This window comes from Salvelinus fontinalis, unplaced genomic scaffold, assembly GCF_029448725.1.
Source record: "Salvelinus fontinalis isolate EN_2023a unplaced genomic scaffold, ASM2944872v1 scaffold_0006, whole genome shotgun sequence".
In the NCBI taxonomy this organism is placed as follows: Eukaryota; Metazoa; Chordata; class Actinopteri; order Salmoniformes; family Salmonidae; genus Salvelinus; species Salvelinus fontinalis.
In genome coordinates this window covers 1,463,231-1,478,088 of record NW_026600215.1, presented here as the reverse complement: position 1 = coordinate 1,478,088, position 14,858 = coordinate 1,463,231, and the positions used below count along the sequence as shown (strand labels likewise).

General features: G+C 43.7%; 1 protein-coding gene across 1 annotated transcript; it reads right to left on the bottom strand.

The window, feature by feature from the left end:
• Positions 1-215: 215 nt before the first annotated feature.
• Positions 216-13,005, bottom strand: LOC129842020 (F-box only protein 40). Its single transcript, XM_055910394.1, has 5 exons — positions 12,964-13,005; positions 12,525-12,859; positions 6,598-6,712; positions 5,029-6,486; positions 216-673 (listed from the first exon to the last, which is right to left on the bottom strand). The coding sequence occupies exons 1-5, from the start codon at positions 13,003-13,005 to the stop codon at positions 458-460; spliced, it is 2,166 nt and encodes a 721-aa protein (XP_055766369.1). The 3' UTR covers positions 216-457.
• Positions 13,006-14,858: the final 1,853 nt, after the last annotated feature.

Here is a 14,858-nt window from a genome sequence, read left to right as displayed (position 1 = left end):
AATGTAAAATAGTGTTTATAAATAATTTATAAATAATGTAAAATAGTGTTTATAAATAATTTATAAATAATGTAAAATAGTGTTTATGAATCATTTATAAATCATGCAAAATAGTGTTTATAAATGCATTAATTACTTTGTAGAGATTGCGTATTGACATTTACACATTTAGTAACAGTGATTAATTGTAAGTGAGCTCTTACAGAGTGTTTCTCCATGGTTTATTAAGGGACCTTAGTCTTCTGCTAATTTTCCCAGAATACATCACGCACACACAGTTGAGAGGAGCACAGGGTCAAGCTGCAGTGCAATGCCTTGCTCCAAGGCCCATCAGTAGGGAATTGTTGTTAGGATTTAAAGCCAGCACCCCTCAGATCAATCGAGTGCTCGGCCCAGGATTCCGCTACAGGTCCATCTCCTTAGCTGCTGGGTTACCTACCGCCCACTCCTTATAATGTCATTGGTCTGCTAGAGGCAGATCACACTCCTGGAGCAGGTCCAGTAGGCCCTGGGGTCTCTCTCTCTGGTCCCCCTCCATACTGGCTAGTTTTACAGGCTTACTGAGCTCCTCTCTCTGGTAGAAAGGGCAGACCTTCAGGTGCTCAGACATGGAGGGGACATCGTCAAAGCACCACCTGTCCACCTTGGAAAACAGACTGCTAAACTTCCATACCTTAGGAAACCAAAGCGACAGAGAGAAAGAGAGAGAGAGAGAGAGAGAGACAACGTTTTTTATTACACAAAGTATTAGAGTGGGTCAAGGAGTTTTTCCTGACGATGTGATCTGACCAGGAACAACTCTAATCTCTATGACCCATCGAGACACATGGTCAGGAACAACTCGAAACCCATAGCCTCTCGAGACACATGGTCAGGAACAACTCGAAACCCATCGAGACACATGGTGAGGAACAACTCGAAACCCATCGAGACACATGGTCAGGAACAACTCGAAACCCATCGAGACACATGGTGAGGAACAACTCGAAACCCATCGAGACACATGGTCAGGAACAACTCGAAACCCATAGCCTCTCGAGACACATGGTCAGGAAAAACTCCTAGTAAAATATAATTGTAGTATACTAAGTTCTGATGGTACATCTTGACATGAAGCTCTATTTCATTGGTAACAAAATCATGTTTATTCCGTATGCAGGTTTATACTGTTCCCATTGTTGATGTGTATGGATTTCCTGCCTAGCAGCCTGTTGTCTGTATGTACATACCAGTTGGCATCCTATTCCCTACCAATAGTGTGCTACAGTTCTTGATCAAAACAAATGTACTACAAAAGGGACAATGGCACCATTTGAGCTGGAGCCAGTTATGAGATAACTGAGTGGTTAGTGTGGCAGAGCTGACTGGGAACAAGGGCTTGGTGGCATTCCAGACCACTGATATCATTGGCTCTTTGTCCCGACGACACACAGACTAGCGCTCTCTCTCTCTGATTGGTTGGTGCCAAAACACTGGGATGGGTAATTCAACTCATAATCGTGTCTGAGAGGAATGCAGGGAGTAGTCAGGGGGCTCTTTACAATGCAGCAGCTGTCATAGGACTAGAATTAATCCCAAATGGCCTCCTATTCTCTACATAGTGCACTACTTTAGACCAGGGCCCTATTGCTCCCTATTCTCTACATAGTGCACTACTTTAGACCAGGGCCCTATGGCCTCCTATTCTCTACATAGTGCACTACTTTTGACCAGGGCCCTATGGCACCCTATTCCCTACATAGTGCACTACCTTTGACCAGGGACCATAGCTCTATATGGGGAATAGGGTTCCTGTTGGGACAAGACTGAGATTTGGTCTGTATCCCAAGTGGCAACCTATTACCTTACATAGTCCAGTAGTTCAGGTTACAGAGAATAGGGCGCCGATTGGGAAGCAACCCCTCAGACTAGGCTGGATCCATTTCTCTGTCCAGTAGAGATGTAGAGAATGTGGCTGTATGCCATTCATAGGTCTGGGCGGTGATACTAGGGTGACCTGGTAACTATGCTATCACACGGTGACTGACGGATCACCTGGCGGGTTCAGTAGACAGAGCTAAAATCATATGACCCGACAACAACAGTATGTTTCAACCTTAGGCTTTGTTTAGAACCAGTGACATGTTTACAACCAAACACATGTTCATTCTACCTTTCACTTTCCAAGGCAAGTCGATGGCAGGACGAATAGGTCTACATCCACCAGTATTGGTCCTACCATAGACTATAGGCCTGTTTACCTCTGGAGGGGATGGGACTACATCCACCAGTATTGGTCCTACCATAGACTTTAGGCTATAGGCCTGTCTACCTCTGGAGGGGATGGGTCTACACCCACCAGTATTGGTTCTAACATAGACTTTAGGCTATAGGCCTGCCTACCTCTGGAGGGGATGGGACTACATCCACCAGTATTGGTCCTACCATAGACTATAGGCCTGTCTACCTCTGGAGGGGATGGGACTACATCCACCAGTATTGGTCCTACCATAGACTTTAGGCTATAGGCCTGTCTACCTCTGGAGGGGATGGGACTACATCCACCAGTATTGGTCCTACCATAGACTATAGACTTTAGGCCTGCCTACCTCTGGAGGGGATGGGACTACATCCACCAGTATTGGTCCTACCATAGACTATAGACTTTAGGCCTGCCTACCTCTGGAGGGGATGGGTGGGGATAGAGATAGCAAAGTCTTTAGGTTGCTGTTGTGTATATATGTATGTATTTTAATTATTTATATATATATATAGGACAGTCAGTGGCGGATTATATAGGTATAGGCAACATGGGAAGTTTGACCTCAGGTCTCCCCTCTGGAAGCCCGAGGTAGGGGGAGCGGGGGAATCTATCAAATAGTGCACCTTTAACTTTGTACAGTACTAACGCAATTAGTAAAATCAGTCACACTACGAAATGCTACCAAATAAACCACAATTCATCCATAATACTGTGAATATATAGTTTCACAGACATTTTGTTGTATTTTTTTCTGGTTTGTGCGAAATCGTTAAGAATGATATAAAACCATTCTGCACACCACCAAGGTGAGTTGGTTTAGTCTCGACTCTTGGTTGACAGTGTTGGGGGATGGGTAATGTAGTCTTGACTCTTGGTTGACAGTGTTGGGGGATGGGTAATGTAGTCTTGACTCCTGTTTGACAGTGTTGGGGGATGGGTAATGTAGTCTTGACTCTTGGTTGACAGTGTTGGGGGATGGGTAATGTAGTCTTGACTCTTGGTTGACAGTGTTGGGGGATGGGTAATGTAGTCTTGACTCCTGGTTGACAGTGTTGGGGGATGGGTAATGTAGTCTTGACTCCTGGTTGACAGTGTTGGGGGATGGGTAATGTAGTCTTGACTCTTGGTTGACAGTGTTGGGGCATGGGTAATGTAGTCTTGACTCCTGGTTGACAGTGTTGGGGGATGGGTAATGTAGTCTTGACTCTTGGTTGACAGTGTTGGGGGATGGGTAATGTAGTCTCGACTCTTGGTTGATAGTGTTGGGGGATGGGTAATGTAGTCTCGACTCTTGGTTAACAGTGTTGGGGGATGGGTAATGTAGTCTTGACTCCTGGTTGACAGTGTTGGGGGATGGGTAATGTAGTCTCGACTCCTGGTTGACAGTGTTGGGGGGATGGGTAATGTAGTCTTGACTCCTGGTTAACAGTGTTGGGGGATGGGTAATGTAGTCTCGACTCTTGGTTAACAGTGTTGGGGGATGGGTAATGTAGTCTTGACTCCTGGTTGACAGTGTTGGGGGATGGGTAATGTAGTCTTGACTCTTGGTTAACAGTGTTGGGGGATGGGTAATGTAGTCTCGACTCTTGGTTAACAGTGTTGGGGGATGGGTAATGTAGTCTCGACTCTTGGTTAACAGTGTTGGGGGATGGGTAATGTATTGACGCTCGAGTGCCAAATCAACACATTTGTTTCTATTTGTCTTTGTTACTTTTTTTGTCTTATTTTTGTAGATATTTTTATATTTATGTGGTTTTAAATGTTATGATTATTTATTTGTGTTGTTTCAAATGTCTGAATAAAAATGACAGTTAGTGCAGAATGGTGCGTTCTTCTTTTTGGTGGCGGGGGGGAACTGAATGTGGGTTCGCCCAGGGAGCCATACAAGCCACAACTGCCACTGTACACAGTACCAGTCAAAAGTTTGGACACACCGACTCATTCAAGGGTTTTTCTTAATGTTTTATATTTTCTACATTGTAGAATGTCATGACGCTGGTTGAGAGAATGCCAAGAGTGTGCAAAGCTGTCATCAAGGCAAAGCGTGGCTACTTACATGATTCCATATGTGTTATTTCATAGTTTTGATGTCTTCACAATGTCTTCTACAATGTAGAAAATAGTAAAAATGTGTGTCTAATCTCTTGACTGGTACTGTATGTATACAGTATATACAGGTAAGTGCCAACACAAAGGAAATATTTGAGTAAATGAGCGATACAAAGTATATTGAAAGCAGGTGCTTCCACACAGGTGTGATTCCTCAGTTAATTAATAAGCAATTAACGTCCCATCATGCTTAGGGTCATGTATAAAATGCTCAGTTGCCCATTATTTTGGCTACCATGGCTAGAAGAAGAGATCTCAGTGACTTTGAAAGAGGGGTCTCAAAGGAGAATATGTGGATTTAAATGGTGTGTGTGCGTGCGTGTGTGTGTGTGTGTGTGTGTGTGTGTGTGAACATTTATGGAAGATTCTGTAACAGCGTCTGACACAGGGTTTTCCACCCCCATCAACAAAACACCAACTTATGGAATTTCTCGTGGACGAATGATCCCGTATCCAATAGAGTTTGAGACACTTCTAGAATCTATGCCAAGGTGCATTGAAGCTATTCTGGTTCGTGGCCCAACGCCCTATTAAGACACTATGTTGGTGGTTCATGTACATTCAATAACCATGGACTCTATACCAGATAAGACAAGATAATGTAATAACACTAAAAGGGATGATTTCCATCCCTTAAAAACATATATATATATTTTAAATTCAAGCAAAGTACTCACATGTTTTCTACATTTCCATGAAGACCCCCCATGGGAAGTCTTCTTCTCCCATTTCAGATAGACCATCCCCCTCTCCTCTAGCAGTGTGACACACACCTCCCTCATCAACTGGGACACCTGGGACAGCTGAGACAGGCTAAAGCTGTCCAGAAACCCTGCCAGGTGATGAAGGATCTCAAAGGGAAGTCTGCTCAACAGGTCCGGTTTACGGGGATGCTTCCTGTCAGAGGTGATGCTGATGGTTTTCTCAGAGTCGGACAGCATTGAGGGGCCCTCTGGTTTGAGGCTGAAGGTGCTGAGATCCTGGCGGTAGGTGACTGTGGCTCTCTGACCTGCAGGATGGAACCTGCTCTGACTGTAGTTGCAGCCTAGGTAAGCTAGAGGACAGCGCTGCTCGAACCAGCCGTTCAGGCAGGACTGGATGTCCAAGTGCACGTTCTTGAAGTGAGTGTGGTACTCATCGCGGCGGAAGACGTGGCCACAGAGGTAACTAAAGGCAGAGTTGGTAAAGTTGTGTCTTCTGGTTATGTCCTCAGCTTGGATCTGGACATAGAGGCCTTTGTGTGTGTCTGTGATAATGTCTGCCAGAGAGGCTTCAGGTTTGAACGGAGCAGATGGGATGTTGTAAGTCTGTGTTCCAATGTGTACGTAGAAGCCGTCTGCTCCTCCACCCTCTGAGATGTTGTGACCCTTCAACTCTTTCTCCAAGAAGCACAACAATGTTGCATTGACTTCATCACACTTTGGAAGATCTTCCACGGACACGCCTAGATCTGACGTATCAACACTCTTGTTGACCATCGGTGACCAAGGGTCGCGCATGTGAATCCGTTTCGGCCGGTAGCTCGTGGGAACGTTGAACGTTCTGACACTTTGAACCTCTATGGGCTCCAGCTTTCCATAAACAAAGTCCTTGTCCCTTGGGGTGCAGGCGGCAAGCTGACCGAAGTTGATCAGCATAGCTCCATGGTGGACCAAATACATGTTGTAGTCTGCAGGGGTGACCTCTCTACGCAGTCTCTCCATTACCCCGTCCTGCCACGGTGCAAGGCCAGACCTGGTGACGTCTACAGCACGTGCACTGGCTCCATTCTCCTGGCACTCCTTGGATGATCCATCCCCATCCAGCTCTCCATGACCATTTGACAAGCTAAATGCTTTCTCTTCTTCACCATCACCGGGATTCAACTTCTTTTCCATGTTTTTGACGGTTTGTTGGCATCCCTTCATCTCTTTTCTGAACATGGTCTCATAGGAACTGTAGTTCTGGAGAACGTCCTTGTTCTTGGCCAAGGCCTCCCTTTCTTCCTGACTCAGTTCCTTCTCCAGCTCCATCCCATCTCCATAACCGTTATATCCATCTTCCATTGCTTCACTGGGGTCTAATGAACTACAACCTTCACCTGCAGCGCTGGTGACCCCTACATCTATCTCTTTCTGAGCAGATTCTGCTTCCACCTTCGGAAAGAAGACAACAAAGCTAGCCAGTTTGATGCAGAAAACTTTACTAAGCTATTAACAAAATATGAACAGAAATATGTAAAACAATATCACAGCAGGACGCATTACCTTCTCCATCAGCTCAGGGAAGACGTTCTTCATCTTGAGGCATCTGAAGAGGAGCTCCTGGTCTCTCAGGGCCATGGACACGTTCAGCTGCTTCTCAGGGTCAACCAGGGTGGTCCTGTAGCAATAGCAGTAAACTCCTTTAATATGTCATGTTGATTTGGGAGTTGGGGAGTGTGTACTTATGTTATGCCATGCGTGCTCGTGCTCAAATCATTGTGATGCACTATGAGAGGTAGGCACGCTTTTTCTGTCGGCTTCAGATAAGTTTGATTCTTTTAAGCACAAAGTCATACACACAGTGTTTCGTTCATGAATAATGTTGTATATTTAGAGGTTACTCATAAGTGGATGGTATTGTTAAGATGCACTTGTAATTGTACTTTTTAGGATGATATCAACATTCTGAATTCAACATGTGGTTAATAGCTAGCTAAGGTGTTAGCAGGCTATTGTATGTGTGAACGACGGCTAGCTCCTCGAATGATCCCAGTCCCTCGTATTGTGCATCTGTTGTAGAAAGAGGCGACGATTCGCAGAACATATGTGCTCTACAAATGTTTTATTTTCCTTTGGATGCAGATGCAGGATGCAGAGAGTGAATTCTGCTTGAAAACCTGAATTCTGCTGAAAACCTTGATTACAACTATCTGATATCCCAAGTCCACGTCTATAGTCTCAATCAACCACGCAGAGATACAGCGGTGCAGTACAGCACCGGTTACAGATGACTCAGCACTATACACGTCAGCTACTACAGCAACTGAAATGACTGCAACACTTAACAAAGAGCTGCAGTTAGTTTCAGAGTGGTCGGCAAGGAATAAATTAGTCCTAAATATTTAAAAAAGCATTGTATTTGGGACAAATCATTCCCTAAACCTTAAACCTCAATTAAATCTTGTAATGAAAAATGTGTAAATTGAACAAGATGAGGTGACTAAACTGCTTGGATTAACCCTGGATGGTAAACTGTCATGATCAAAACATGTTGATACAACAGTAGCTCAGACGGGGAGAAGTCTGTCTATAATAAACCTTCTTAACAGTACTATCATCAAGGCAGGTCCTACAGGCCCTAGTTTTGTCACACCTGGACTACTGTTCAGTCGTGTGGTCCGGTGCCACAAAGAGAGACTTAGGAAAATTGCAATTGGCTCAGAACAGGGCAGCATAGCTGGGCCTTGGTAGTACACAGAGAGCTAATATTAATAATATGCATGTCAATCTCTCCTGGCTCAAAGTGGAGAAGTTGACTTCACCACTACTTGTAGTTGTGAGAAGTATTGACATGTTGAATGCACCAAGCTGTCTGTTTAAACTACTGGCACACAGCTCGGACACCCATCCATACCCCACTAGACATGCCACCAGAGGTCTCTTCATAGTCCCCAAGTCCAGAACAGACTATGGGAGTTGCACAGCACTACATAGAGCCACGACTACATGGAACTCTGTTCTACATCAAGAAACTCATGCAAGCAGAAAATGGTGATTTAAAAATAGATAAAGTACATTACCAGTCAAAAGTTTGGACACACCTACTAATTCAAGTGCTTTTCTTTCTTTTTACAATTTTCTACATTGTAGAATAAGAATGAACACATCGGAACAAGGAAAACAAATATGGAATCATGTAGTAACCAAAAAAGTGTTAAACAAAATATTTGTTATATTTGAGAATCTTCAAAGTAGCCTTCATTCACACTCTTGGCATTCTCTCAACCAGCTTCACCTGGAATGCTTTTACAACAGTCTTGAATGAGTTCCCACACATGCTGATCACTTTTTGGCTGATTTTCCTTTACTCTGCGGTCCACCTCATCCCAAACCATCTCAATTGGGTTGAGGTCGGGTGATTGTGGAGACCAGGTCATTTGATGCAGCGCTCCATCACTCTCCTTCTTGGTCAAATAGCTCTTACACAGCCTGGAGATGTGTAAGGGCTAAATCTCAAATTTGGACTCCAGACCAACGGACAGATTTCCACCGGTCTAATGTCCATTGTTCGTGTTTCTTTGCACAAACAACTCTCTTCTTCTTATTGGTGTCCTTTAGTAGTGGTTTCTTTGCGGCAACCATGAAGGCCTGATTAATACAGTCTCCTCTGAACAGTTGATGTCGAGATGTCTGTTACTTGAACTCTGTGAAGCATTTCTTTGGGCTGCAATCTGAGGTGCAGTTAACTCTAATGAACTTATCCTCTGCAGCAGAGGTAACTCTGGGTCTTCCTTTCCTGTGGACGCCCTCATTGAAGCCAGTTTCATCATAGCTTGATGGTTTTTGTGACTGCACTTGAAGAAACGTTTCCGTATTGACTGACCTTCATGTCTTAATGGGCTCCAGCTTCATGTCTTAAAGTGATGATGGACTGTTGTTTTTTCTCTTTGCTTATTTGAGCTGTTCTTGTCATAATTTGGACTTGGTATTTTACCAAATAGGGCTGTCTTCTGTATACCACCCCTTCCTTGTCACGACACAGCTGATTAGCTCAAACACATTAAGAAGGAAATAAATTCCACAAATTAACTTTTAACAAGGCACACCTGTTAATTGAGATGCATTCCAGGTGACTACCTCATGAAGCTGGTTGAGATAATGCCAAGAGTGTGCAAAGCTGTAATCAAGGCAAAGGGTGGCTACTTTGAAGAATCTCAAATATAAAATATATGTTAATTTGTTTTAATTAACACTTTTAGGGTTCCTACATGATTCCATATATGTTTACCTTGTTTTGATGTCTTCACTATTATTCTACAGTTTAGAAAATAGTACAAATATGGAACAGCAAACATGATAACATACGTACTATACACACACGTAGACATGGATTTTGTGCTGTAGATATGTGGTGTGTTTTGAAATCTGTTGTGAATGTTTTGTAATGTTTTTAAAATTGTATTAACTGTATTATTTTTGCTGGACATCAGGAAGAGTAGCTGCTGCCTTGGCAGGAACTAACGGGTATCCATAATAAACCCCAGGAAGAGTAGCTGCTGCCTTGGCAGGAACTAACGGGTATCCATAATAAACCCCAGGAAGAGTAGCTGCTGCCTTGGCAGGAACTAACGGGGATCCATAATAAATCCCAGGAAGTGTAGCTGCTGCCTTGGCAGGAACTAACGGGGATCCATAATAAATCCCAGGAAGAGTAGCTGCTGCCTTGGCAGGAACTAACGGGGATCCATAATAAATCCCAGGAAGTGTAGCTGCTGCTTTGGCAGGAACTAACGGGGATCCATAATAAACCCCAGGAAGAGTAGCTGCTGCCTTGGCAGGAACTAATGGGGATCCATAATAAATCCCAGGAAGTGTAGCTGCTGCCTTGACAGGAACTAACGGGGATCCATAATAAATCCCAGGAAGTGTAGCTGCTGCCTTGGCAGGAACTAATGGGGATCCATAATAAATCCCAGGAAGTGTAGCTGCTGCCTTGACAGGAACTAATGGGGATCCATAATAAACCCCAGGAGGAGTAGCTGCTGCCTTGGCAGGAACTAATGGGGATCTATAATAAACCCCCGGAAGAGTAGCTGCTGCCTTGGCAGGAACTAATGGGATCCATAATAAACCCCAGGAAGAGTAGCTGCTGGCTTGGCAGGAACTAATGGGGATCCATAATAAACCCCAGGAAGAGTAGCTGCTGCCTTGACAGGAACTAATGGGGATCCATAATAAACCCCAGGAAGAGTAGCTGCTGCCTTGGTAGGAACTAATGGGGATCCATAATAAACCCCAGGAAGAGTAGCTGCTGCCTTGGTAGAAACTAATGGGGATCCATAATAAACCCCAGGAAGAGTACCTGCTGCCTTGGCAGGAACTAATGGGGATCCATAATAAACCCCAGGAAGAGTAGCTGCTGCCTTGGCAGGAACTAATGGGGATCCATAATAAACCCCAGGAAGAGTAGCTGCTGCCTTGGCAGGAACTAACAGGGATCCATAATAAACCCCAGGAAGAGTAGCTGCTGCCTTGGCAGGAACTAACGGGGATCCGTCTTCCCAGTGGAAGACACAGCAGCACACCACAGCACACCACAGCACACCACACCACAGCACATTATACCACAGCACAGCACATTATACCACACCACAGCACAGCAGATTATACCATACCACACCACAGCACAGCACAGCAGATTATACCACAGCACAGCAGATTATACCACACCACACCACAGCAGATTATACCACACCACACCACAGCAGATTATACCACACCACACCACAGCAGATTATACCACACCACATCACAGCAGATTATACCACACCACACCACAGCAGATTATACCACACCACACCACAGCAGATTATACCACACCACACCACAGCAGATTATACCACACCACACCACAGCAGATTATACCACACCACACCACAGCACAGCAGATTATACCACACCACACCACAGCACAGCACAGCAGATTATACCACACCACAGCAGATTATACCACACCACACCACAGCAGATTATACCACACCACAGCACAGCAGATTATACCACACCACAGCACAGCACAGCAGATTATACCACACCACAGCACAGCACAGCAGATTATACCACACCACAGCACAGCAGATTATACCACACCACACCACAGCACAGCACAGCAGATTGTACCACACCACACCACAGCACAGCACAGCAGATTATACCACACCACAGCACAGCAGATTATACCACAGCACACCACAGCAGATTATACCACACCACACCACAGCACAGCACAGCAGATTATACCACAGCACACCACAGCAGATTATACCACACCACACCACAGCACAGCAGATTATACCACACCACAGCACAGCAGATTATACCACACCACAGCACAGCAGATTATACCACATCACACCACAGCAGATGATACCACACCACACCACAGCAGATTATACCACACCACACAACAGCAGATTATACCACACCACACAACAGCAGATTATACCACACCACAGCACAGCAGATTATACCACACCACAGCACAGCAGATTATACCACACCACAGCACAGCAGATTATACCACACCACACAACAGCAGATTATACCACACCACACCACAGCAGATTATACCACACTACACCACAGCACAGCACAGCAGATTATACCACAGCACAGCACAGCAGATTATACCACACCACACCACAGCAGATTATACCACACCACACCACAGCAGATTATACCACACCACACCACAGCACAGCACAGCAGATTATACCACACCACAGCACAGCAGATTATACCACAGCACACCACAGCAGATTATACCACACCACACCACAGCACAGCACAGCAGATTATACCACAGCACACCACAGCAGATTATACCACACCACACCACAGCACAGCAGATTATACCACACCACAGCACAGCAGATTATACCACACCACAGCACAGCAGATTATACCACACCACACCACAGCAGATTATACCACACCACACCACAGCAGATTATACCACACCACAGCACAGCAGATTATACCACACCACAGCACAGCAGATTATACCACACCACAGCAGATTATACCACACCACAGCAGATTATACCACACCACACCACAGCAGATTATACCACACCACACCACAACAGATTATACCACACCACAGCACAGCAGATTATACCACACCACACCACAGCAGATTATACCACACCACACCACAGCAGATTATACCACACCACAGCACAGCAGATTATACCACACCACACCACAGCAGATTATACCACACCACACCACAGCAGATTATACCACACCACAGCACAGCAGATTATACCACACCACAGCACAGCAGATTATACCACACCACAGCAGATTATACCACACCACAGCAGATTATACCACACCACACCACAGCAGATTATACCACACCACACCACAACAGATTATACCACACCACAGCACAGCAGATTATACCACACCACAGCACAACATACCTGTAGATGGAAGAGTCTGTGTCTTCCACTGGGAAGCGGATCCATTGCTGGGAGCAGATGACAGTGCTAGCGGGACAGACCTCCAGGTGCTTGGCTAGCCTGTGGCGGTGCATGGTGAAGTGACAGCCGTAGTCAACGTTGAGGCAGGGGACCATCTCATTGGGACATAGTAACTGGTGCTCCTCCTCCTTACACTTATGGAAGGCAGCGCCACAATGCAGATGACACTTAATGACCACACAGGAGACAGAGGTGTTCACGGGGGCTTGGCATTGGAGGCTGTAACACCTCTCACAGTGCTGATGAAGCGCCTCTGTGGACATACTACCTTTCACCTACAGAGGGAGAGAGAGGAATACTGTTTTTTTGGCGTTTTTGGTTTGTCATGTTGAATATCCTACCGTATGGTGCTGGTGGACTTTGTAGTTTGATGATTAACTGTGTAGTTTGACACCGAGATCTCATCAAATACACTCACCATATCGACAAATATTATTTGTTCAGAAGAATTTCAACATCTCAAAAAGTAAACCAATGAAAATAGATCAATGGGAACGTCTACTTGGAACCTAAAGGCAGAGACCACAGAGACCACTTGACCCCTTTAAAACAGTATTCATCTCACTCTTGCTCAGAGAAACAAACACACATGTTCTTAGTATAGTAGTGCAGCAAAGTACCAAAATATTGCCCGGTAAGATTTTATATCAAAAATAATCTTAATGTCCGTACTCACCCTCTGTGCCTCTGTGTCCCTCTGTCTCTGTCAGTCGGGGTTATATTTGGAAGCACTTCTGACTACTGTCCTACCTTTCTGATCAGCTTCTGCAGTGTGTCTATGCGTTATAAATAACCAGACAGAGGGTACTGACTACTGTCCTACCTTTCTGATCAGCTTCTGCAGTGTGTCTATGTGTTATAAATAGCCAGACAGAGGGGTTGACAGACCAGTGTGACAGAGCACTGGTACTAAGCCTTTGACAGACAAGGTCAAGTTACTGGCTCCGATACCACTAGACTAGTGTCTATGGAGTGTTAATCCGCCAATAGTCAATCAATGATCAATAGTCTTGTGAATGGCCTGTTTTAAGCTGTGATGACTTCAGATGAAGTAATGATCAAATACAGTAATGCAATAAATCAGATAACATTCATTCTCTGTATCAACTTTGAAGTGGCCTTGTATTGTGTTCTTGTTTCTTTGTGGAAAATTTTTGTTTGAGGTCACATGTATTTATACTGTACTTACTAAATAGACTCATCTCCTACAGCAGTATACCAGCAGATGTCACTAGTGGTGTTTGAATTAGTTTGAACAAGCTATAAAATCCACTAGATGTAGTCAGATTCAAACCAAAGCATTTCAACATCATGTCTTTGCGTGGACTTTTTAACACTGAGAAGAGAATGACAGCTGCAGACTAAAGCGGTCATTACCAAATCAGTGTTAAGTTGTGTGAAATATATATATTTTTTTTTTTTGGGGGGGGTGTGTGAAATTTGTGTGAAATATATTAAATATATATTGAGAATCTCAATAATTGGAGACAACATGAGCCCCTCTCTAAATGAGGACGGTATTACTTCCTTGCATTATATACTGTCACAGTATTTTAAAGATAAGGTTTTAATTCATTGAAAGCTAATAATAATAATAATATACCATCAGTAGGGGAGTCACTAATATAATAATATACCATCAGTAGGGTAGTCACTAATATAATAATAATATACCATCAGTAGGGTAGTTAATAATATAATAATATACCATCAGTAGGGAGGTTACTAATATAATAATAATATAACATCAGTAGGGTAGTTACTAATATAATAATATACCATCAGTAGGGTAGTCACTAATATAATAATACTATACCATCAGTAGGGTAGTCACTAATATAATAATAATATAACATCAGTAGGGTAGTCACTAATATAATAATAATATAACATCAGTAGGGTAGTTACTAATATAATAATAATATACCATCAGTAGGGTAGTTACTAATATAATAGTATACCATCAGTAGGGTAGTCACTAATATAATAATAATATACCATCAGTAGGGTAGTCACTAATATAATAATATACCATCAGTAGGGAGGTTACTAATATAAAAATATACCATCAGTAGGGTAGTTACTAACATAATAATAATATACCATCAGTAGGGTAGTTACTAATATAATAATATACCATCAGTAGGGTAGTCACTAATATAATAATATACCGTCAGTAGGGTAGTCACTAATATAAAAATATACCGTCAGTAGGGTAGTCACTAATATAATAATATACCATCAGTAGGGTAGTCACTAATATAATAATATACC

Bases quoted from the DNA above. Each gene is read 5' to 3' on its own strand.
- LOC129842020 (XM_055910394.1), bottom strand. From the start codon at position 13,005: ATGGTGAGTGTATTTGATGAGATCTCGGTGTCAAACTACACA. The intron at 12,860-12,963 runs GTTAATCATCAA...CTCCCTCTGTAG, and splicing joins TCTCGGTGTCAAACTACACA to GTGAAAGGTAGTATGTCCAC. The intron at 6,713-12,524 runs GTATGTTGTGCT...CTATTGCTACAG, and splicing joins ACAGACTCTTCCATCTACAG to GACCACCCTGGTTGACCCTG.